Source organism: Saimiri boliviensis, chromosome 20 (genome assembly GCF_048565385.1).
Source record: "Saimiri boliviensis isolate mSaiBol1 chromosome 20, mSaiBol1.pri, whole genome shotgun sequence".
In the NCBI taxonomy this organism is placed as follows: Eukaryota; Metazoa; Chordata; class Mammalia; order Primates; family Cebidae; genus Saimiri; species Saimiri boliviensis.
Window position 1 is genome coordinate 19618905 of NC_133468.1, and position 23305 is coordinate 19642209.

At 40.1% G+C, this 23305-nt stretch overlaps 1 protein-coding gene across 3 annotated transcripts; it reads right to left on the reverse strand.

Moving 5' to 3' along the window:
- Window positions 1-1322: 1322 nt before the first annotated feature.
- MAT2B (methionine adenosyltransferase 2 non-catalytic beta subunit) lies at window positions 1323-18786 on the reverse strand. 3 transcript variants are annotated; one of them, XM_010345322.3, is made up of 7 exons: window positions 18518-18786; window positions 9351-9545; window positions 7871-7985; window positions 7546-7698; window positions 4395-4588; window positions 3119-3232; window positions 1323-2286 (listed from the first exon to the last, which is right to left on the reverse strand). In XM_010345322.3, the coding sequence occupies exons 1-7, from the start codon at window positions 18545-18547 to the stop codon at window positions 2116-2118; spliced, it is 972 nt and encodes a 323-aa protein (XP_010343624.1). In that variant the 5' UTR covers window positions 18548-18786; the 3' UTR covers window positions 1323-2115. The 3 variants fall into 3 exon arrangements, with proteins under 3 accessions (XP_010343624.1, XP_003934782.1, XP_074246766.1); XM_003934733.4 differs by lacking the exon at window positions 18518-18786 and adding an exon at window positions 16219-16403; XM_074390665.1 differs by lacking the exons at window positions 9351-9545; window positions 18518-18786 and adding an exon at window positions 16219-16405.
- Window positions 18787-23305: the final 4519 nt, after the last annotated feature.

Genomic DNA, 23305 nt, shown 5'->3' on the forward strand with positions numbered 1-23305 from the left:
TGTGGTGGCAGGCGCCTATAATCCCAGCTACTTGAGGGGCTGAGGGGAGAATCACTTGAACCTGTAAGGTGGAGACGGCAGTGAACTGAGAATGCACCCCTCTACTCTAGCCTGGGCAACACAGAGAAACCCTGTCTCAAAAAAAAAAAATTTATGATGATCCACTTCCACTTAAAAGAATAGTAAATATATTTTCCCTTCCTTGAGATTTTTTAAATAACATTTTCTTTTCTCTTGGTTACTTTACTGTAAGAAGTACAGTGTATAATATGCAGAACATACAAAATATGTTAATCGACTGTTTAATAAGACTTCTGGTCAACAGGTTTTTACTAATTATTTGGGGTGTCAAAAGTTACAGTAAATTTTAGACTGTGCAAGGTTGATGCCCCCCCCAAACCCACACTGTTCAAGGGTCATTGTATAAGGTAAGATTATATAGCTATTGATTTTTAGTTAAAAAAATCAGTTGGCGGCCGGGCGCGGTGGCTCAAGCCTGTAATCCCAGCACTTTGGGAGGCCGAGGCGGGTGGATCACGAGGTCAAGAGATCGAGACCATCCTGGTCAACATGGTGAAACCCCGTCTCTACTAAAAATACAAAAAATTAGCCGGGCATGGTGGCGCGTGCCTGTAATCCCAGCTACTCGGGAGGCTGAGGCAGGAGAATTGCCTGAACCCAGGAGGCGGAGGTTGCGGTGAGCCGAGATCGCGCCATTGCACTCCAGCCTGGGTAACAAGAGCGAAACTCCGTCTCAAAAAAAAAAAAAAAAAAAATCAGTTGGCACAAATAGATACAGTATCTTTAACATTCTAGAATCGGGTGGTAAGGTCACAATCTGGATCAAGTGTTAATTTTCCTGTGTTTTATTTCAATATAAACTATGTTCTTTTGTATGTATCAGATGTTACATCATAAGGATGTAATTTTTAAAAATTAAAGCAACAATGCCTGGCACGGTGGCTCAAGCCTGTAATCCCAGCACTTTGGGAGGCCGAGGTGGGTGGATCACGAGGTCAAGAGATCGAGACCATCCTGGTCAACATGGTGAAACCCCGTCTCTATTAAAAATACAAAAAATTAGCTGGGCATGGTGGCATGTGCCTGTAATCCCAGCTACTCAGGAGGCTGAGGCAGGAGAATTGCCTGAACCCAGGAGGCGGAGGTTGCGGTGAGCCGAGATCGCGCCATTGCACTCCAGCCTGGGTAACGAGCGAAACTCTGTCTCAAAAAAAAAAAAAATAAAATTAAAGCAACAAAAGAACAATTAGAAGTTTGGTCCTTACATTTAAAAAAAGAAGTAAATACAAGCAAACTAAGCGTTACATGCCAGCAGTACATATTTATTATTCATGAATGGTCAAAAGACTTACAAGGCCTGTTATTATGAGTATAACCACACATATGAAACATCACTTAGCAACATGGAATGAAAAGGACAGGTATATATTCATATTAAAAAAATACACGTTTGCATTCAATGTTTGCCTACAAAAAAAATACATGTACACACACTCTTTCAAGTGCTCCCCATAAACTGCTATAAAAGCAGGAGGCATCAAGCTGTAGAAGTTCCAATATACATAACATGTTGAAATATCTCAAGCATAAAAACTGTACGTAACTTGCAAAAATAAAGTTCCTTTCTTCAAACATTTTGATCTGAGCTCAAGCAAAGCAAATAATGAACACCAATGATTTTTATACTATTTCACACAATTTAAAATAATCAACGTGAAAAGGTCAACAGCTCCAAAAATCCTGAAAATATGGAAGTTATGAGAATGAACAATGCATTTCATATTAAAAGTATACAGCAGATCTGCTTCATCCTGGCTCTCAAATATTTAAGGATCATAATTTACTATACTCAAACTCCAAGTTTAGCCAGAACAAACAAAATGATAAAAAGAAAAATTACTGCAAACAGGGCATCATTGCCCTTTAGTTTCTTTAGACAATTTCACTAGTGCAAGAGCATCATTTACCTGAAAGATCCTAAGAGTCACAATTAAAGTACTCATACAAAACTATTTCCTTTGTTCTTTAAAAAGTGCCACATACTATGCTTTTCATTTAAAAAAAAAAAAAAAAAAAAAAACGAACACAAATAAACTAATGAAAGACTGTTTGTCTCCATCTCTTATCGACGAGGAAGGGCCAAAGTGATTCTTTGATTCCAATTCGAAATGGTGTTCGCTGGCCAATGCCCAAGGTCTCTAATTTAGAGCAGTCAAGCTGAGCATTTTTTGGACGTTGTGCTCCTAGGACAGGGCTGTCAGTAATCTTTAAAGAAAGATAAACACCAAAAAATAAAAAGTAAGTGAAGGACTATATTCTGAGTGTTTAGTCCCCCTCTGCCCCGCCCCACCTTCCACACATACACACACATTTTTGTTTTTGTTTTTGTTTTTTTGAGATGGAGTTTCACTCTTGTTACCCAGGCTGGAGTGCAATGGCGCCATCTTGGCTCACCACACCTCAAGGGTTCAGGCAATTCTCCTGCCTCAGCCTCCTGAGTAGCTGGGATTACAGACACGTGCCACCATGCCCAGCTAATTTTTTGTATTTTTAGTGGAGACGGGGGTTTCACTGCGTTGACCAGGATGGTCTCAATCTCCTGATCTCATGATCCACCCGCCTCAGCCTCCCAAAGTGCTGGGATTACAGGCGTGAGCCACGGTGCCCGGCCATATATATATATTTTTAAACAGAGATAAGATCTCCCTCCATTGCCCAGGCTGGTCTCAAACTCCTGGGCTCAAGGGATCCTCCTGCCTCAGCCTCCTAAAGCATTGGGATTACAGGCATGAACCTTTGCGGTTGGCCATTTTGAAGTTTTATATTTGCTACTTATTTTTGCTCTTATTGTAAGAAATCCGAGTTGATCATTCCTAGAAAAATAAACCAAATGCCTGTCACAATCAAGACAATAATACATTTTCTACTCATGATCTTCCCTACAGATGATAATTTAGAGAAAAGTAGCACTATGAACGGCCAGTAAGTCTACAAGCAAAGTTCACTTTGATTAGTACTGAGAAATAAAGTTATCTAACACATCAATAATATATACTATAGCGATGGATCTAAAGGTTTTTTAAAACCACGTACTTACAGGTCTTAAGTGACTGCTGGGGAGGTTGAAGGCATCTGCAATTGCACATGCCATTTCATACTTAGTCATCTGCTCATTGCCAGACCAGTGAAAAGTTCCCTTAATTGATGGATCCTAAGAACAATGACACAATAAATTCAATAGTTTCAACTTTTTGAGTTAAGTAGAATAATGGGTTTGACAAAAAAAAAAACTTATTTAAAATAAGGTCCAGGAACTAAAATGCAGCCTTCTTTTTCTGGAAGGCTCCCCTCCAGATATCTAAAATCAGATTCCCACCAATGTTCTCAGCAAAAGACAAAAGAGCAATTTCTAGAATTTAAACCTTAAAAATTTTTTAAATAAAAAAAAAGCTCCCATTTTACTTAGTGGGAATATCAAAAATTAGATATGAAAACACAGTCCAAGTTAATAAGTATTTCTAATTCTCCTAAGCTAAAACAAAAACTTAACAGAACCGGCCGGGCGTGGTGGCTCAAGCCTGTAATCCCAGCACTTTGGGAGGCCGAGGCAGGTGGATCATGAGGTCGAGAGATCAAGACCATCCTAGTCAACATGGTGAAACCCTGTCTCTACTAAAAATACAAAAAATTAGCTGGGCATGGTGGCGTGTGCCTGTAATCCCAGCTACTCACGAAGCTGAGGCAGGAGAATTGCCTGAACCCAGGAGGCGGAGGTTACGGTGAGCCGAGATCGCGCCATTGCACTCCGGCCTGGGTAACAAGAGCGAAACTCCGTGTCTCAAAGAAAAAAAAAACCTAACAGAACCATTTTTCAAGATGAGCTAATTAAACTTTCTTAAATATTATGGTGGTATATATTAAAAACCGTAATTCTCATCCATTAAAAAACTGTGGTCATACTATTATTAATACTGTAAACTATATCAGTCTAACCTTTCTTTGTACGGATATTATATTTAATACCAACTTTTTCAAATGTGCTGGGATTACAGGTGTGAGCCACCATGCCCAGCCCCAAGAAGAGCACCTTCTTAAAAGATATTAGGTGTAGTTGATTAAAGTTTTCCACCACTTTTCAATAAAAGAAATGATGGGGTCTATAGTACATAAGAAATAAATTCAAATAGAAGAGCATAATATTTTTATTCTTCATGAATATAGTGTACTATATGTAAACTACTTTTGTTTGGTGTCCTGGTTTTAAAAAAACACTTAGTTTTCACTCATTAACACTCCATATATAGCTATAAAGTTAAAGCATGGAAAAGACAAACTGGACCTTCATTAAAATAGGACTCAGGAATCTTTCTCACCAGCATTCTTTTCTCTGCTAGCTGCCGGCACACAGTGGCCACATCTTTGACATGTGTGGGGAACCTCTGCTGCCAGTGATCCATGTTTGCTGACTTATTGCTGAACTGCACTTTATCAAACATAACAGTCACAGCACTTTCTTCGAGCTTTTCAACTTCCCCATACAGAATAGGAATCCTCAAAACAGCAGCTCCTAGAGAAGAATAAAAGCAAATATTTTAAAGCTGACTGTTCTTAAATTTTGATGTAAGATACAAGTATGTGGATTTAAATAATATCAAAGTAGAAATCTTGCCTTTTAATTAAATATACCAAAATGACACAGTTCACTTGTGATAATGCAATGTTAAAAATAGTCAAGGCCAGGGGCAGTGTGGCTCATGCCTATAATTTGGGAAGCCAAGGCAGAAGGATCACTTGAGGCCAGGAGTTCAAGATCAGCCCAGGCATCATAGCAAAACTCCATCTTTACAAAAAATTAAAAAGAAAATTAGCTGGCTATGGTGGCACATGCCTGTAGTTTCAGCTACCTGGGAGGCTGAGTGAGGCAAGAGAATCTCTTGAGCTCAGAAGTTCCAGGCAACAATGAGCTATAATTTCAACAGTCAAAGGCTGAGTGTGGTGGGGCTCATGCCTGTAATCCCAGCCCTTGGGAGGCCAAGGAAGGAGGACTACTTGAGCCCAGGAGTTCAAGACCAGCCTGGGTAACATAGTGAGACCTCCTCTCTACAAAATATAAAAAAAATTAGCCATTCATGGTGGGAGGATTGCTTAAGCCCAGGAGGTCAAGGCTGTGTTTACCATACTGCACTCCAGCCCAGGCAGCAGAGACCCTGTTTAAGAAAACAAAAGTCTGTAATCCCAGCACTTTGGGAGGCCGAGGCGGGTGGATCACGAGGTCGAGAGATCGAGACCATCTTGGTCAACATAGTGAAACCCCGTCTCTACTAAAAATACAAAAAACTAGCTGGGCGTGGTGGCGCGTGCCTGTAATCCCAGCTACTTAGGAGGCTGAGGCAGGAGAATTGCCTGAGCCCAGGAGGCGGAGGTTGCGGTGAGCCGAGATCGCGCCATTGCACTCCAGCCTGGGTAACGAGAGCGAAACTCCGTCTCAAAAAAAAAAAAAAAAAAAAAAAAGAAAACAAAAGTCAAAACCACATTTGTTAAGTATCTTCTGTCATTTAGACTAGTTTTATATATATATAAATCCTATATTATTATGATCATTGAAAACAAAACCTATCATGACAAACACAACGAATAGTCTTTGACTGAATGCTAGATTAAAAAATAAAAGCAATAAAGGACAGTTTTGGGATGAGAAAATTCCTCAATAGATTTGTATTTGATTATAATCATACTAATGTTCAGTTTCCAATGTGTGATAACTGCACTGTAATTACGTAAAGAACATTCTTGTTGTTAGACTATATAAGGTGAAGTATTTGGAGATGAAATTCAACTCATTATCAATGGGTCTGGCAAAAACATGCGTATAAAACAAATGAGGCAAAACATTAACAATTTGTGAATCTATGTGAAGGGTATATGAGTGTTCACATTAGTTTTACAACCACTCATTATTATTTAGATTTTATAATGGTCCCTGCTGATGGGATAGTTAACACTTTAACTGCAAGTCAAGCATTTTCTTTTCAATTATATGACAAGAGAACACAGATATTGCTATGGGTTAAATGTTTTTGTCCTCTCCCAAAATTCATGTGGAGAAGGTGGGGCCTTTTGGGAGGTATTTAGGCAGTCATCAGGGCTCTGCTCTCATGAATAGATTCATACCATTATAAAAGGGCTTGAAGGAAAGAGTGCAACCCTTTCTGCTCTTCTACCATGTAAGAATACAGCATTCCTCCCTTTCAGAGGATCGGAAAGAAGATCCTCACCTGATCTTGGACTTCTCAGCCTCTAGAAATGTTTGAAATAAATTTCTGTTCTTTATAAATTACTGAGTTGTTGATATTGTTGTAGCAGCATGAAATGAACTAAAACAAAGGTATTCAAGGAGATTTCAACAGAATAATTTATAATTCAAGAAGACTTTTTAAAAAACTAAATGTCCATTAGTAAGGTATTCTATACTAGGGCTGCTTCTCAAGGCCATAGTACAGTCTAAGGCAGCAGTTTTATACAGGAGATCATTAAATTAAGTACTATGCAGCCACTGATAGAAGTAAGATACCCCAGAGCAGGCTCCACTCGTACTGAAATGCAGAGATGTTGGCGGGGGGCGGGGAAAACAGGTTATGAAACAACATGCATACATTTTTTGACAACATACAAAAATGCTTCCACACTTAACCACATTTGGTGTTTCTCTCTCTAAGGCAGCATTTATGAGAACTTTGCTTCTTTTTTTTTTTTTTTTTTTTTTTTTTTTGAGACGGAGTTTCGCTCTTGTTACCCAGGCTGGAGTGCAATGGCGTGATCTCGGCTCACCGCAACCTCCGCCTCCTGGGTTCAGGCAATTCTCCTGCCTCAGCCTCCTGAGAAGCTGGGATTACAGGCACGCGCCACCATGCCCAGCTAATTTTTTGTATTTTTAGTAGAGACGGAGTTTCACCATGTTGACCAGGATGGTCTTGATCTCTTGACCTCGTGATCCGCCCGCCTCGGCCTCCCAAAGTGCTGGGATTACAGGCTTGAGCCACCGCGCCTGGCGAGAACTATGCTTCTTAATAATTTTAAATTTTTTCTAAGGAGTGTATACTTTTTACATATGGAGATGTGTATTATACATAAACTCACATAAAAGAAAAAAGAAACTACGCATATAACAGAATCGTGATACATACAACATACATTACAGGACACAGGTAACAGAATAACATACATATAACAGAATATCTCACTCTAAGAGAAATTATATTGCCCTGTTTTTTGAAAACAAGTTAAACAAACTTACATTATCTGACTTGTTTTCTATGTGTAAAGAAGGGTATGTAAACACTGATAGTGGAAACTGTCTTAAAGTAGTTATCGCTCAGAATGTTTTATTCTTCTCATTATATTCCAATTTTTCTTTAATGATTCGTATTCATTGACATTTTAAATTTAAAAACATTTATATGTATATGTATAAATGATTTCTGAAGTCCTCAAAAATAATAAGGGGCTGAAGAGATTATGTCTTACCTAGATTGTTCTCCAGGACAGCCTTTTCTCCATCTAATTTTGTTTTGCCATACAAATTTAGTGGAGCTGGTATGTCTTCCTCTCTGTAAGGTGGATTTGTTCCATCAAATACATAATCTGAGCTAATGTAGATGAGAAATGCTCCAACAGCAGCTACAAAAAAAGAAGACAAATCTATTAAATTTTTACATTACGTTAGTCTTTCATGGAATTCAGAATGGTTTTTCATGACATATAAAAATAAATAACCATCTACAAAACTTTAATCTTTAAAAACTCAGCGATCACTTAATATTTTATGAAAATTTTATAAAGTCATCATTACCTGCTTCCTTTGCTAAATTCCCAGAAGCATCCACATTAAGTTGAGAGGCAGCATCTGGCTGATTTTCTACAACATCTGGTCTTCTCTCTGCTGCACAATGTACTATAACATGGGGCTGGAAGTTAAGCATTGACGTATTTTTAACTCAAAATAAAATAAAAAAGGAATTACAGCCTTCTTAGAGTAAGTTAATTCAGAGAAAAATGTGCATTAAATCAACATTCCTTCAACTAAGAATAAATCATTGTAATTTCAAATGTAGTTTTGTCATGCTGCTTCTTTTCCCTGCAAGGTTCAAACTTAAAATATTTATAGGCACTGAAAAGAGTAATTTCATAATATGTAGACAAAAACCAGAAAAAAACCTGTCAACAACTGTATTTCTATTCTGGTGTGATGGCTCATGCATGTTATCATAACAGCTGACGTGGGAGACTGCTTGAGGCCAGGAGTTCCAGATTAAGACTGGGCAACACAGTGGTACCCTATCTCTACAAAAAAATAAATACATTAACCAGGCATGGTGGCATGAGCCTGTAGTTTTAACTGTTGCGGAGGCTGAGGCAGGAGGATCACTTGAGCTCAAGAGTTCAAAGCTACAGTGAGCTGTGATCCATCTACCATATTCCAGCCTGGGGGACGGAGTGAGACCCTGCCTGAAAAGTTAAAAACCGTGTTTCTAGACTGGGTGTGGTGGCTCACACCTGTAATCCCAGGACTTTGGGAGGCCAAGGTGGGTGGACTTGAAGTCAGGAGATGGCGACCAGCCTGGCCAACATGGTGAAACCCGATCTCTACTAAAAATACAACAATTAGTCAGGCATGGTGGCGCATGCCTATAGTCTCAGGTACTCGAGAGGCTGAGGCAGGAGAATTGCTTGAACCAGAGAGGCAGAGACTGCAGTGAGCTCAGATTGTACCACGTACCACTGCACTCCAGCGTAGGCAAGAGAGCAAGACTATGCCTCAAAAAAAACAAAAACAAAACAAAAGTGTTCCTATATCAAAACAAATTTTATCCCCTAATTTGGATAGGAGGAAAGAGCTATCATTTACACAATTAACATGATTTAAATATCTGATAAATCCATGTCAAAGGGAGAACAGTATCAGTGATATCAATAACCTCTCTGAGCCTGCTTTCTCAGCTCTAAAATGAAAATACTATTTTGCAGTGTTGTAAGGTTTAGAATAACATTTGAAAACCATTTGCAGAGAAAGTATTACTTAGAAGGCACTCTATAAACATAAGTTTTTTATAAAATGCTTCATATTTTTCTTTGTCAACATGTCAAAATTTAACTTTAAGGATTACATATACCATGTGAAGCTAAATGAAAAAAATGCACGATACACTGCTACTGCAGAACAGGTTAGAGCTTTCAAGCACAGTAATTTCCTTGAGAACAAGGATATTTTCTATATCACCCAGATAACTCTTAATATTGTTCATGATATGTTAAAATAACCTAAATAATACCTGAAAATCATGAATGATGTGATGAACTGCATTAGAATCCAATAGGTTAACCTGTTCAAATTTTGGTCTTGCCCTTCTAAAACCACAGCCAACAGCATGCCAATTATTCTGCTGAAATTCTTTGTGTACAGCTCTGCCAAGAAGCCCAGTGGCACCAGTAACCAGAACCCTCCTATTGGGGATGTTAACTTCCTCCTAAAAGGTGAAGGGGGAAAGAGTTACTAACTTTGAAAATAGTTTTCTCAAATAAATTAGTCACCATCATTGTTCCCTAAATTTCCTAATTCTATGTATTTTGATTCATGTTTCATATCTGCAAGCTAATTCTTTAAAGTTAAGTTAGGGCCGGGTACCAGGGCTCATGCCTGTAATCCCAGCACTTTGGGAAGGCGAGGCAGGCAGATTCTGTTGAGCCCCAGAGCTTGAGACCAGCCTAAGCAACATAGTGAGACCCCAGCTCAATTTAAAAAAAAAAAAAAAAGGTAAAAATATACTTTGTAATAAAAGAGCAAATTTTTTAAATTAAAAAAATAGGCAGAAAACACAATTTAAAAGTGTAATAAATAAAGTTAGAACAATAATTAATCAAACCACATAACAAACTGCATCCCTTAAGAAAAAGTTTTTACCAGGCATGGTTGCTCATGCCTGTAATCCCAGCACTTTGGGAGGCTGAGTCAGGTGGATCACTTGAACCCAGGAGTTTGAGACCAGGTGGGGCAACATGATGCAACCTCGTCCTTATAAAAAAAAAAAAAAAAAAAAAAAATTAGCTGAGTTACAGGTGGTGTATGCCTGTATTCCTAACTACTTGGGAGGCTGAGTTGGGAGGATCGCTTGAGCCCAGGGGGTCGAGGCTGTGATAAGCAAAGATCACAACATGTATTCCAGTCTGGGGAACAGAACAAAACTCTTGTCCAAGAAAGAAGAAAAAGAAAACTTTTTTTTAATTAAAAAAAGTTATAATACTCTTACCCAAGGAAAAGAACATAAAATGATATGCAAGGAATTTTGTAGATTTATATTTCCCATGTTAACAAAAACATCTTATTTTTATAATAATGCCCAAATGAGTAATAAACAGCAACGTTTTTATACTTTTTCTCCAAGTACCTCAACAGTAAATAACATTACATGCTTTAGTTTACAAAACTTCACAATTTGTCTTGCTCCTAGAGAGATGATTGAAGGTACTCTGAGTCTCTAGAGAGAAGTTTGTTTTAAGTTTACTTATTTTAAGGCCTGATTAGTATTTGGGTCATATCTGCCAATATATTTATAAGTTGACAATTTTGATCTTCAGCTTTTAATCCCAAATGTTCTTTCAAATCTCAATGACTTATCACATTTTGATGGACCCAAGGAATTAATCAACCTTTCAAAGGAATTGATGAGGAGAAAAAAAAAAACTTGGTCCTTACACACTTAAATGTTTTCCAAGTTTAACCAAATTGGTAAATGTTCCTTAGTTAACCCTAAAATTACCTATCTAGAATAGTAATTGGCAGGGCACAGTGGCTTACGCCTGCAATCCCAGCACTTTGGGAGGTCGAGGTGAGCTGATCACCTGAGGTCAGGAGTTCAAGCCCAGCCTGGCCAACACTGTAAAACCCCATCTCTACTAAAAATATTAAAAATATTAGCCAGGTGTGGTAGCGGATGCCTGTAATTCCAGCTACTTGGAAGGTTGGGGCAGGAAAATCACTTCAACTCGGGAGGCAGTGAATCAAGATCGTGCCACTGCACTCCAGCCTCCGTGAGAAGAATGAGAAGACTCCGTCACAAATAAATAAATAAACAAATAAATAAACACATGATTTAAAAAAAAAAGTACTAAGCTGATCTGTGCTGCCACTGTGAAACAAATTCTTACACACAGAAATGCAAAAGAACCACTATTTAGGAAACAATTTAAAATTTCATGTTTCCAAGCATAGTCCCAAAAATGTCCCTTCTTCCCAAGATGAGTAACACCAAGTTTCCAACCAGGCTCTTGAATAAAGTCAACTTTCACTATTAAAAACAAACCAGTAATTTTATTTCAAGAGTTATTATAATCACCTAATTCAAAGCTGTCAAAAACTTTAAATACATATACAATAAAGACCGTATAAAGACCTTATAAAGCACTTAGCTCAATTAAATTACTCAGCAGAATACATACTTTTTTTTTTTTTTTTTTACAAAGACACCAAAATCAGGTATTTCTAGCATATGAAAAAACCTAAAATGGGCCGGGCGCGGTGGCTCAAGCCTGTAATCCCAGCACTTTGGGAGGCCGAGGCGGGTGGATCACGAGGTCAAGAGATCGAGACCATCCTGGTCAACATGGTGAAACCCCGTCTCTACTAAAAAAAAATACAAAAAATTAGCTGGGCATGGTGGCACGTGCCTGAAATCCCAGCTACTCAGGAGGCTGAGGCAGGAGAATTGCCTGAACCCAGGAGGCGGAGGTTGCGGTGAGCCGAGATCGCGCCATTGCACTCCAGCCTGGGTAACAAGAGCGAAACTCCGTCTCAAAAAAAAAAAAAAAAAAGAAAAAACCTAAAATGAAAAGACTAACAGGGAAAGTTCATATAAAGGTAAATTCTTAGGATTCTTTTTCCTTAGTTCAATCAATTTCAAGACATTTTAAAAGTTGAAAGCAATTTCATTCAGGCTCTGTTGCAAAACTTGGCTTTAAACCAATTGATCCATGAAAAACAAGGATTTCAGCCAGCAAAATATTTTCTTTGAAGTCTGGCAAGAAGAGAAAACATGCCAAGTCTAGTACAGATACAGGCAGAAAAAACAATTTACACAGGATAAATACTGTGAAGATTCCTGAAAAAAATACTACAAAAGAGAGATAATTTGGTTTCTTCCGAGTTTCTCACTTTTTACTTCAGTCTAGGGAAGCAAAGGAAAGGTAACAGTTCCTAAGGTCAGTGGTTCTCAGGCTTCACTGTGGGTGTGGATCAGAATCAGCTGGAGGGCTTTTAGATCAGGAAGGTCAGGGGTGGGACTTGATAATTTGCTTTCCTAACAAGTTCGCAAGTGATGCTGATCATCATGATTAGGAGACTGCACTTAGAGGGCCAGTATAATCTCAAACTCCAGGCAAGTTCAAAGCTTTCACAAATATCTGTTTCTCTCATTCAAACAAAACAAAAAGTGCCATCTACCTTTCTCAAAATGACAACAATATGTTTCCCCCTTAAAAAAGAAAACTAGAAATAGAAGCCAAAGCATTACATAATCCACAAAGGTTACTAAACAGGGAATTAAGATCTGTGTACTTCACTGATTCCGTGAAATACAAACTTGTTCCTTCATTTTAACATCTCTGTTAAATAAAAAAATATATAAATCTTATGAATTGTCATAGTTTGGCAAAATTTTTTGCTGTCTTACTGCAACTTAAATAAGAACCCAGATGATCTTATTACAGAGCTTCTTGGAGTTGATGCAGTATTAAGCATAAAGAACCAGGCTCTTTTGGGAATATAACACACTTAAAAAAGGAAGTAGAGGGGCTGGGCGCGGTGGCTCAAGCCTGTAATCCCAGCACTTTGGGAGGCCAAGGCGGGTGGATCACAAGGTTAAGAGATCGAGACCATCCTGGTCAACATGGTGAAACCCTGTCTCTACTAAAAAAAAAAAATACAAAAAATTAGCTGGGCATAGTGGTACGTGCCTGTAATCCCAGCTACTCAGGAGGCTGAGGCAGGAGAATTGCCTGAACCCAGGAGGCAGAGGTTGCAGTGAGCCGAGATCGCGCCATTGCATTCCTGCCTGGGTAACAAAGGCGAAACTCTGTCTCCAAAAGAAAAAGAAAAAAAAAAAAAGGAAGTAGAGTTGCAGGAAGAAATGCAACTTTATACCCTTATACCCTGGGGTTACTATGTTAGGCCCCTAGAAGAAAATATAAAACAGTGTACAGTACCCAGCAGTCAGATGTCAATGCTCAAGACTTTTCTTAAACAGTGAGGATCTGAAGTACAAGCACTTACTGAAATGGAAGTGATACTACACAACATTCTACTTGAAAACTAACATGTTATTTAAGTATATAATCATAGTTGTTTTTGTTTTTTAAAACAGCAGTTTGAGGCCAGGCTGGGTAGCTCATGCCTGTAATCCCAGCACTCTAAGAGGCCCAAGTGGGCAGATCACCTGAGGTCAGGAGTTCAACACCAGCCTGCCCAACATGGCGAAACCCCATTTCTACTAAAAATACAAAAATTAGTCGGGCATGGTGGTTGGTGCCTATAATCCCAGCTACTTGGGAGGCTGAAGAAGGAAAATCACTTGAACCAGGGAGGAATAGGTTGCAGTGAGCAGAGATGGAGCCTCTGCACTCCAGCCTGGGCCACAGAGCATAAAAACAAGCAAACAGCAGCTCGTTAGTAGAATAGATATTATTTCCAAAGTAAGTAAAAAGAAGTCCAGAATGTTAAAGGTTTTGTCTACAGTAAAAGAGGAGAAGCTAGAACCAGAACCTGAGTCTTTTTGTTTCTCTGGTCAAGTCAAATACACTGCATTTTGTTTCACTCCTTTGAACTAATATTTGGTTTCACGAATGAATCAAGTTTTATCTGTTCTGCCACAAACTGGTGTTAAGAAGTTATTCTATCTCTATTGATCTAATTCCTCATTGGTAAATGGGGGAGGCACTTAGACAAAATGACTAAGGCTCTTTCAGCTTTTAAGTTCTACATTTCTAACATTTTCCACATTATCCCTATCACAAGGAGTCAGTTTTGTACTTAAATAAGGTAACTTACCTCTGAGTATGCATTACTCAAATTAAAAAGATGCCAAACAAATATGCTTTCTGGTTCGTTCTTTAGAAAAAGAAATATCTCTCTAAAACCTATCTTGGACCTTCACTCCATAAATTACTTCAGTTGTGCACAACAAAGAAATGTCTAAACACTTTAAGAAACTCAGAATCAAAGAAAAAAATGCTAAATGCTATCTAGTTCACTCAAGGCACAATAAAGGGTTCATAATACTTTGTCTGCCTGAAGTCTACTTTTTCTCAATTTTTATTATATGGGGGAAAGTAGATCTAACATCAGTTTAAGTTACTCTAAACATATCTGCCTCTTAGTGTCTAAACTTTGAAGCATGGAATTCAACCACTCCAAGGGACCCGATTTATGGACACCAAAAAAAAAAAAAAAATCTTGAAAAATTAAGTACATATAAATAATCGTGAGGCTCCTGTTTCATTATCCTATCTAATCTAATAATACCAAATTGTACAGAAAATGGGAGATATATGGCCCTGTCAAAACGGTCTAACACAGTACTCTGGGACAGTGATTTCCACTTTAGCACATTTGCATTAATGTCTACTAAATATGTTCTAGAAAAGTAAAGAATGGACTACTACTAATATGTGGAGGGGGGTCGTCTTAAATTTCAGTGGTAAAAATGTACGCTGCTGTTTTCGAAACTTTAAAACTTGGCACAGTTTCATGTTTATTTTTTAATTCCCCAGAAACAGACCTTTAAGTAAACATTCCTGGGCTTTACTTTTTAAGATTTTCTGACTACTCAGGTGAGATTGGTCTAACTCCTACTGTGACCCTACTGTGCCCCACAGACAGTAATACTAACAGGAACTACACTCTAGGCTGCTTTTCTAAACTTAACCGTGAGACAGTTCTCCTTCACACGAGTCAGTGAGCTTTAATTCCCCAGGTTTGGAGAGAGCAGTAAGTCTGTACCAAGCTCAACGTTGTTTCATTTTTAATGAAGAAAAACAAGAAAAGCTATTTTCATTTTTTCTGCCCCCACCCTCTCAGCTATTTTGATTTTTATACTGAACTTCTATTTGTGAAAGATTAAGCTTTATATGCACATGTACACATACTAATGCATACATATAAATGTAAACATACAATATTTAACATGCACTCGGCACCGTCTGCAGGACCTAGGAATATAGAGGTTTAATAGACGATTTATCCTAACTTTACCCTCAAAGACCCAAAGTGATATGAAAACCTTAAGTACATTTGGAATCATGAAAACTTTACATTAACAAAAACAGCCATCTCCTATATTCTTTCTTCTTTCCAAAAGACACGTTCTGGGTATTAGCAGTGTTCTTATCCCCAGGGATAGATACGTTCTGTGGACAGATTAATGCTGGAGGCCCTTAAGTGTAATGAAGCAGGATGGGGCGCGGGTCATCCTACGAGTACCAGATAGATCTTCCAAACATACAATCTTCCTTCAGGCAAACTCCGTAGTGATTCAAAGCCCGAGACAGTCACACAAACCTGTATCTAAATCCCGGGCTCCAACCTTACGGAATGAACGTGGGCCGATGTCTATGCCTGTTTTCTCATCTACAAAATGAGGCAGTAACAGTTCTCTCTCACAGTGGAGAATTAAAGTCATGCCCGTCAAGTGCTTAACGGTGTTGAGAACTTAAAAGTTCAATAACCTGTCATCTCCTGCACTGCTATTTGTGAGAAGTCACCTCTTCCTGTTCTCAAACCAGCGAACTTGTAGATCGAAAAATACGAACCAAAGATGCAGAAGAAACGGGGAAAGACAAAATCAAAACAGAAACAACTCTGAAACACCTCTTCGTCCTCCGGAGCAGAGACAGAACTCGAAAGTAAAACCTGCCCCTACTTGCTTCCTGCCGCAGCGGCTGGAAGAGAAAACACGAGACCCCTGTGCGCCGAGATAAACAAACTCGGCGGCGCCGCCCTCGGAGCCCGGGCAGGGAGGGTGGCGGTGAGCGCACTCCCGGCCGGAGGCTCCGACCTGGGCGGGACACGCCCGGAAAGCCACCCGAGCCCCGGAGGCTCGTCCCCCTCGGCGACCCCGCTCCCACCGGAGACGCCAGGGCCGACTCCCTCACCTCCACCAGCCGGCAGCTCCCGGGAACAAAGTGTATAGAGAGCTCTTTCTCCCGCCCCACCATGCCCGCCGTCTTCACGCCGCAGCCTCAGCGGCCGCCACCTCCTCCACCCCAGGATCAACGCGGGCCGCAACTCAGACGCCCTCGGCCCGCCTCCCCTAGGCCCAGAACGACCCCGCTCGCCGCTTCCGGCTTCCGCCGCCACAGTCGCGCCCGCTGATTGGCCACGCTCCGCCGACGCCCAGAAAGAGGGCGGGCACGCGCGGTCCGCCCCCAGCCCACGCGCCTGTGCTTAAAGCCCTGCACAAAAGAAAGGCCCTGACCTTAGGCGGTGGGTTCAGGTTTTGTTTCGGAGATTTTTGCGTGCTTTTTCTTCTACTTTTTTTCCCTCTTTTTAACTCGAGTCGGGAAAAGATTGAACTGGCTCGCCTTGAGTTTCAAGTTTGCAAACTGCGCATTGCATGATCAGCTGAGCAATATATAAAGTAGAATAAAAAGCATTTTAAAGTCCTGGGGAAGCGGGGCGGAGGTGGGTGAGCACAATGGACTCTTCTCTAGAGCCCTATTTGTGGATTTTGGAAGATTCAGTAAAAGACAAGGAATGAAAATAAGAGGGTTGGCGTCTGAGCCATTTGTCTCCCTGGGATGCTTTTAAAAAGCCAACAAACCTATGTGTGAAATTTCAAAAATGTAAAACTATTTTTAACTAATTAAAAATAAGGTGTGGGGGAGAGGAAGAGGAACTACTTAGGTACCTCTCCAAAACGGAGTTTCTTGGACTTTACCGTAATTACAGAATGAGAAACTGGTAGGAGAGCCCAGGGTCCGACTTCTTAATGGGTTTAAACCCAGTCAAGCCCACCGTTTGAGAAACATAGCCTCGGGGATTGCAGGATTGGGCCCCGCCACAGAGAATTAAAGCCAGCGGCAAGTCATCCTGGGCATTCTCCCACCTTTTAAAAGTAAACCAGCACTAAGTGCTGATGCCGACTTATTTCCTTTCCAGTTCAAAACCGCAAAAAGTCCCCAGCCGGGCAGGACGCCTTTGAAATTTAGGCAGAAAGTAAACCCTGGCACAGGCCGTGTAGTTTTGTCAACTTTGCACCGAACAGCCCAAGGGTTCTTGTCTACCCAGGACAGCAAGCTCTAAACGTCGCCCACAAACATGACTACTGCTTGGATTTTCCTAGGCCTTTCCCCGTCTCCTAATCCCTTTTTATTTTCAAACTAAAGACTAAGCAGTCTTTTCTAAAGAAGTTTTTTCATGTCAGAACCCCGTGACTTTCCTTCCTCCCCAATCCCCAACAAAAACTCATTTTCTTATTCGTGTAAATATAAGTTTCTGTAGAGCAGTAGTCGAAGACACCTGGGCTCTCTTATTTTTCGTTTTTTGTTTTTTGTTTTTTAATACAGGGTATTACTGTTCATCAGTTTAGCATTATTTAGGGAATCCTTGAGGACTGCCCCAGCGCTAAACAAACATAATACTGAGACAACAAAGAAGAGGGCGGGGGAGGGCCCGGGGGAGCAGCCAAGATCATCTTAATATTCCTTTCTTAAAAACTGGGAATCCGGTTTAAAGTTTCTTGTCGCAACGCGTGATCCAATCTTACCTTTCTATGAGGAAAAAGAAAATTAATTCTTCAACGTGAAGGTTTAAGGGCAAGCATATACAATTAGCATTCTGATTCTCAGAGCCTTGTCTTGAGGAACAGAAAGAGTTTAACTTGGCTACTTTTGAGAATCTGGTATGATACTTCCCCATAAAAGTTGGGTACAGTTCTAGGGGCATATGTTTGGATATGGTTTTAAATTATTTTCTTTAATGATGGTAGGTTCTATGTAAATCAAACGCCATTCTTACATAGACAATATACAACTCGGTGTGATGGCTAAGTCTATATACATTTTAAAAGAGCAGCTTGAAACTAAAAGTTATGTTGGCGGATTCAATTCATACAAAGACAAAGAACATCTGGAACACACAGATAAAATCCTTATTTATGTAGAAACTTTTTATATCTAATTGCATTTAAAATGATAAATGAAATTGCAATTCTGTCTTGCATTTTATTTTTGTCAGCTAATGAGACTTAGCTCTTCAAAACCTGGTTCTCTAGGTCAGTAGCTAAAGTTGGCTTTTTCCTTCCGAGTCCCGAGGTTATGTTTTAAGGAAATGAATGACACCCCTTTCTAATTTCTTTACACACCAATTCTGTTTTTAGCAGTCGTTCACTGGAATGCTTTTAAAGCATCTCTTACTCTAGAATGCTTTATTTCTTGAATTGCTAGTTCTTACCTGCTCCATGTCCTCTGGCATTTCAGGCATGATTCCAGAATTCTTTCAGGAGAGAAGATACGGGATGGGTCTTAGCCTCTGCCTTCTCTTGCTGGGTCTTTGTCCGCTTCTGCCTGCAGAGAGCGCAGGCACGTCAAAACGTGAGGCGCAGCTTCACTTGACCTTATAAATTAGCATTTTGATTCCGATCCCGGAATCTCGTGCAGTTTTCCACATGGCAGTAAGCTGGTAGCTGATTCCCCGTGGTAGTCTCGAAAATACCCAATGAGAAGTTTCATGCTTAATTGCCAGTCAAACCTGGGTCTATTAGCAAAACTACTTGGTAAAACTAACTACTTAACAAAAACAAAAACAAAACCCCAGCAACTTCCTGTCAAGATTTGTTGCAGTTTTCTCTTGAAGAAAAGTGAGCCACACTTTGGGAAAGCACATAGATCATGCAGTTAATTCCTGTTCTAAAAGTCACAGTTTTTTTTTTTTTTTTCTTATTTTAGTTACACCTTATTGCAACAGATTATGTTTAGTAAAATTCTCCAATGCTTTCCCTTCCCAGTGCTTTTTAATTATTTCAAAGGCAGCACTCAGAAAGTAAAATGCAAGGGGTCATATCCATTAATACTATGCTGCTCTCTGAGAAAATGGTAGATGGAGTAGCCTTAAGTTTCACAAAGCATTAAGGACTTCTAGATAAGTGATTTCCAAACCTGCCTGCACCACAGAACCTAAAAAACGAAATCATTCTCTAGGAGCGAAGCCCAGTAATCTGTTTTCAAACACTTTCAAGGGTGATGAATGTGCCCAGTGAGCTTTGCACCATTGGATTACGGCTCTGTACCAATTTAAGAACATCAAAAATTGCCATTCGAATTGAACTAAAAAAATCATCTAACTTTCAATGTTATATGCACTTAGAGCACACAGCACATAGTAAACTCTTAAGAGGCATTCAGAGAAATCTATTAATATAAATTATGAAGAATTTTTTGGTGTGTGTTTGCATTTGTGAACAAATGTAAACCTGAAAAAGCCAGTCCTTCAAGATGGATCCCAAGTGGCTTTATTTTTATTGTTTAAAGACAGGGGCTCCCTCCGTCATCCAGGCTGGAGAGCACTGGTGCCATCATGGCTCACTGCAGCCTCAAACTCCTGGGCCTCCCAAGCAGTTAAGACTACAAACATGCACAACCACAACCAGCTAAATAAAAAAAAATTTTTTTTTTAGAGACAGGATCTTGCTATGTTGCCCAGGCTGGTCTGAACTTCTGGGGTCAAGTGATCCTCCTGCCTTGGCCTCCCAAAGTGCTGGGATTACAGGCATGAGCAATCAACCACTGTAACTGGGCATAAATTATTTTAAAATATGTATTTATTTGTACATAAATTCTTTTCTTTTTGCTTTTTTTTTTTTTTTTTTTTTTTTTTGAGCCAGAGTCTCACTCTGTTGCCCAGTCTGGAGTGGAGTGCGGTGATCTTAGCTCACTGCAACCTCCACCTCCGGAGTTATAGCAATTCTCCTGCCTTAGCCTCCCGAGTAGCTAGGACTACAGGCATGCACCCAGCTAATGTTTTGTATTTTTAGTAGAGATGGGGTTTCCCCATGTTGGTCAGGCTGGTCTCGAACCACTGACTTCAAGTGATTAGCCTGCCTCGGCCTCCCAAAGTGCTGCTGGGATTACAGGTGTGAGCCATTGCCCCCGGCCCATAAAAAAGTTCTTTAGTGGTAATTTCTGAGATTTTGGTGCACCCATCCCCCGAGCAATGCACACTGTTTTCAATGTGTAGTCTTTTATCCCTCACCCCTCTCCTACGCTTTCCTCCGAGTTCCCAAAGTTCATTGTTTTATTCTTATGGGCATAAATTTTAAATAGAGTCAAGTGGCCATTTGCTGACTAGGGGTCTGTATCTTTGCAGCTTTGGGACTCTCAGAATTTACGTGAACCAACCAATCATAGCTCACCAGCCTCAGCCAATCAGGACTCAGTTGCATTGACCAATCAGAACTAAGTGCTTTTCAATCCTTTAGTTATGGAAAGGGGCCTGATTGGGAAACCTGGTAGGAACTTTTGCTACAAGACTCTGAGCTTTCCCTTTGTTCTGTGGAATACACCTTTGTTTACACTGAAAGCTCTGCCTCCCCAGTTTGTACAGTGCCCACCCGAATAGGCGCTATCCTCTAAATTCATCTTCACATTTAAATTAGTACTTTAAAAATTAGCATTGTCAAGATCTGAAAGCTAGAAATAGAAATCTTAGAATATATAGACCTAAAAGCAAATGAATATTTCTTATCTACAATAGCGACATCAAAACTATATAATTTATCAAAATTGATGAGTAAATATTCATCAAAATTAAAATGATCATCAAAAGGCACCATTAGAAAATGAATAAACTGCCGGGCGCGGTGGCTCAAGCCTGTAATCCCAGCACTTTGGGAGGCCGAGGCGGGTGGATCACGAGGTCGAGAGATCGAGACCAACCTGGTCAACATGGTGAAACCCCGTCTCTACTAAAAATACAAAAAAATTAGCTGGGCATGGTGGCACGTGCCTGTAATCCCAGCTACTCAGGAGGCTGAGGCAGGAGAATTGCCTGAACCTAGGAGGCGGAGGTTGCGGTGAGCCGAGATCGCGCCATTGCACTCCAGCCTGGGTAACAAGAGCGAAACTCCGTCTCAAAAAAAAAAAAAAAAAAGAAAAGAAAATGAATAAACTTCAGATTGGGAGGGGAAATCTATCTATGTGAAAAGGACTAATATTCAGAACAATTAACTCCTACAACTCAGTAATTTGAAGAAAACAAGTTTTAAAAAATGGTTAGGCCGGGCGCGGTGGCTCAAGCCTGTAATCCCAGCACTTTGGGAGGCCGAGGCGGGTGGATCACGAGGTCGAGAGATCGAGACCATCCTGGTCAACATGGTGAAACCCCGTCTCTACTAAAAATACAAAAAATTAGCTGGGCATGGTGGCGTGTGCCTGTAATCCCAGCTACTCAGGAGGCTGAGGCAGGAGAATTGCCTGAACCCAGGAGGCGGAGGTTGCGGTGAGCCGAGATCGCGCCATTGCACTCCAGCCTGGGCAACGAGAGCGAAACTCCGTCTCAAAATAATAATAATAATAATAATAATAATAATAATAATAATTGTTTCTCTCAAAAAAGAGAACTGATTTTAAATAATTCAAATCAGTGGGCTCTATGTGTATAATTATTCATTATTATATGTTAAAGATAGAGTTTGCCTTTCACTCCTTTTCTTAAAAACTACAAAGTTCCAATTGATAAAGTGGTAACAGATTGGAAAATGGATGAACGTTACTGTGGCTAGAGATGAAGAGGCAAGGTATTGACCACACTCGCTTTGTGATGGGAGCATAGATGACTCCTAATTTAAAGGACTAACAAATAAGCTAGAGTTGGAGTATCAAGTAAAACCATCCTAAGGATAGATGTCTTGGGGTCCAGCTGCACCCACAAATAGGTTCTGGGGTCTTGTTTCATATTGTCACCACCTTTGTGGTCCTCCCCACCCTGTTTTAGGGGGTGTTCACATAGAAGTCATGAACAGCAGCAAGATGAGGCTCTGGAAGAAGGAGACTGAGGAAGGAGGCAGGGCATCCTGATCTCTGAAGGATCATCTCGTTAGCCATGTGAAACATGAACAAGTATTCAAGGTTAAAAGCTATTGTAGATATATAGGGCATGAGCTGGACTAGATAGGGCATTCAGTTCCCAAACCCAGTGTGATGTTTAATTTTTATACATCAACTTGACTAGATCATGGGCTGACCACGGGCATTATTTCAGGGAGTGTCTGTGAGAGGGGTTTTTGAATGAGGTTAATATTTGAATATCGTGGATACACTAAAGCTGATTTAGGGTCCATTGAGGGCTGAGTAGAACAAAAAACAGAGGAAGGGAGAATTAATCCCTTCATCCTGACTGAGCTCTAACCTCAGCCTTTTGCTACCATGAACGGAGACTTAAACCCTCTGCTCTGCTGGTTTTTAGGCCTTCAAGCTTGTACTGAACTACACCACCTGCTTTCCTGGGTCTCCAGCTTGCAAATGGCAGGTTGCAAGCCCTCTCAGTCTTCATAGTCATGTCAGCCAATTCCTCATACTAAATAGTTGATTTTCTATGTGTCTCTTACTGGTTCTGTTTCTCTGGAGAATCATGACTAATAAAGATTTTGGCACTGAGAGTGATTCTAGAGGGACAGAATGTTAAGGATGAGTTTCCTGATGGTTTCAGGGTTTCTGGAATTGGTTCTGTAATCTTATTAAAGATGTTAATGATTCTTTACAGTAGTAGAGTGAGCACGGAGTGCATAGCATTATCTGGCAATAGAAATACCCAAAATATTTGCATTGAGTACTCCTAATCAACCAGTTATAAAAGGCAAGAAGCTGGCTAACTATGTATATGATTTTTTTTTTTTGGAAAATTGTTGATGGGTATTATGAAACCTTTGTTCTTGTCTTCTTAGTCTAAAATAACTTAAAGAAGAGACACACAGCAAAGAAGATGCAGCATAAAGCAATTCATTGCAAAGGAGAAAGAATATTTTGAAAGTTAACGGTACAAAAGATAGTACATGCTTAGAGAGAGGATTCAGAGCAGGCTGATGATAAGGATGAAACAGCAAAGACTAGCACTAGGGAGATTCCCTTTCTTGGGTGGGGGTCTTACATGATTATTCATAAGTGGGTGGGAAGAGGTGTTACTAGTAAGCATGTTCTGGGTGGTCCTCTGGATGCACAAGAGCAGTAGCTGTACATGCTTTTTCAT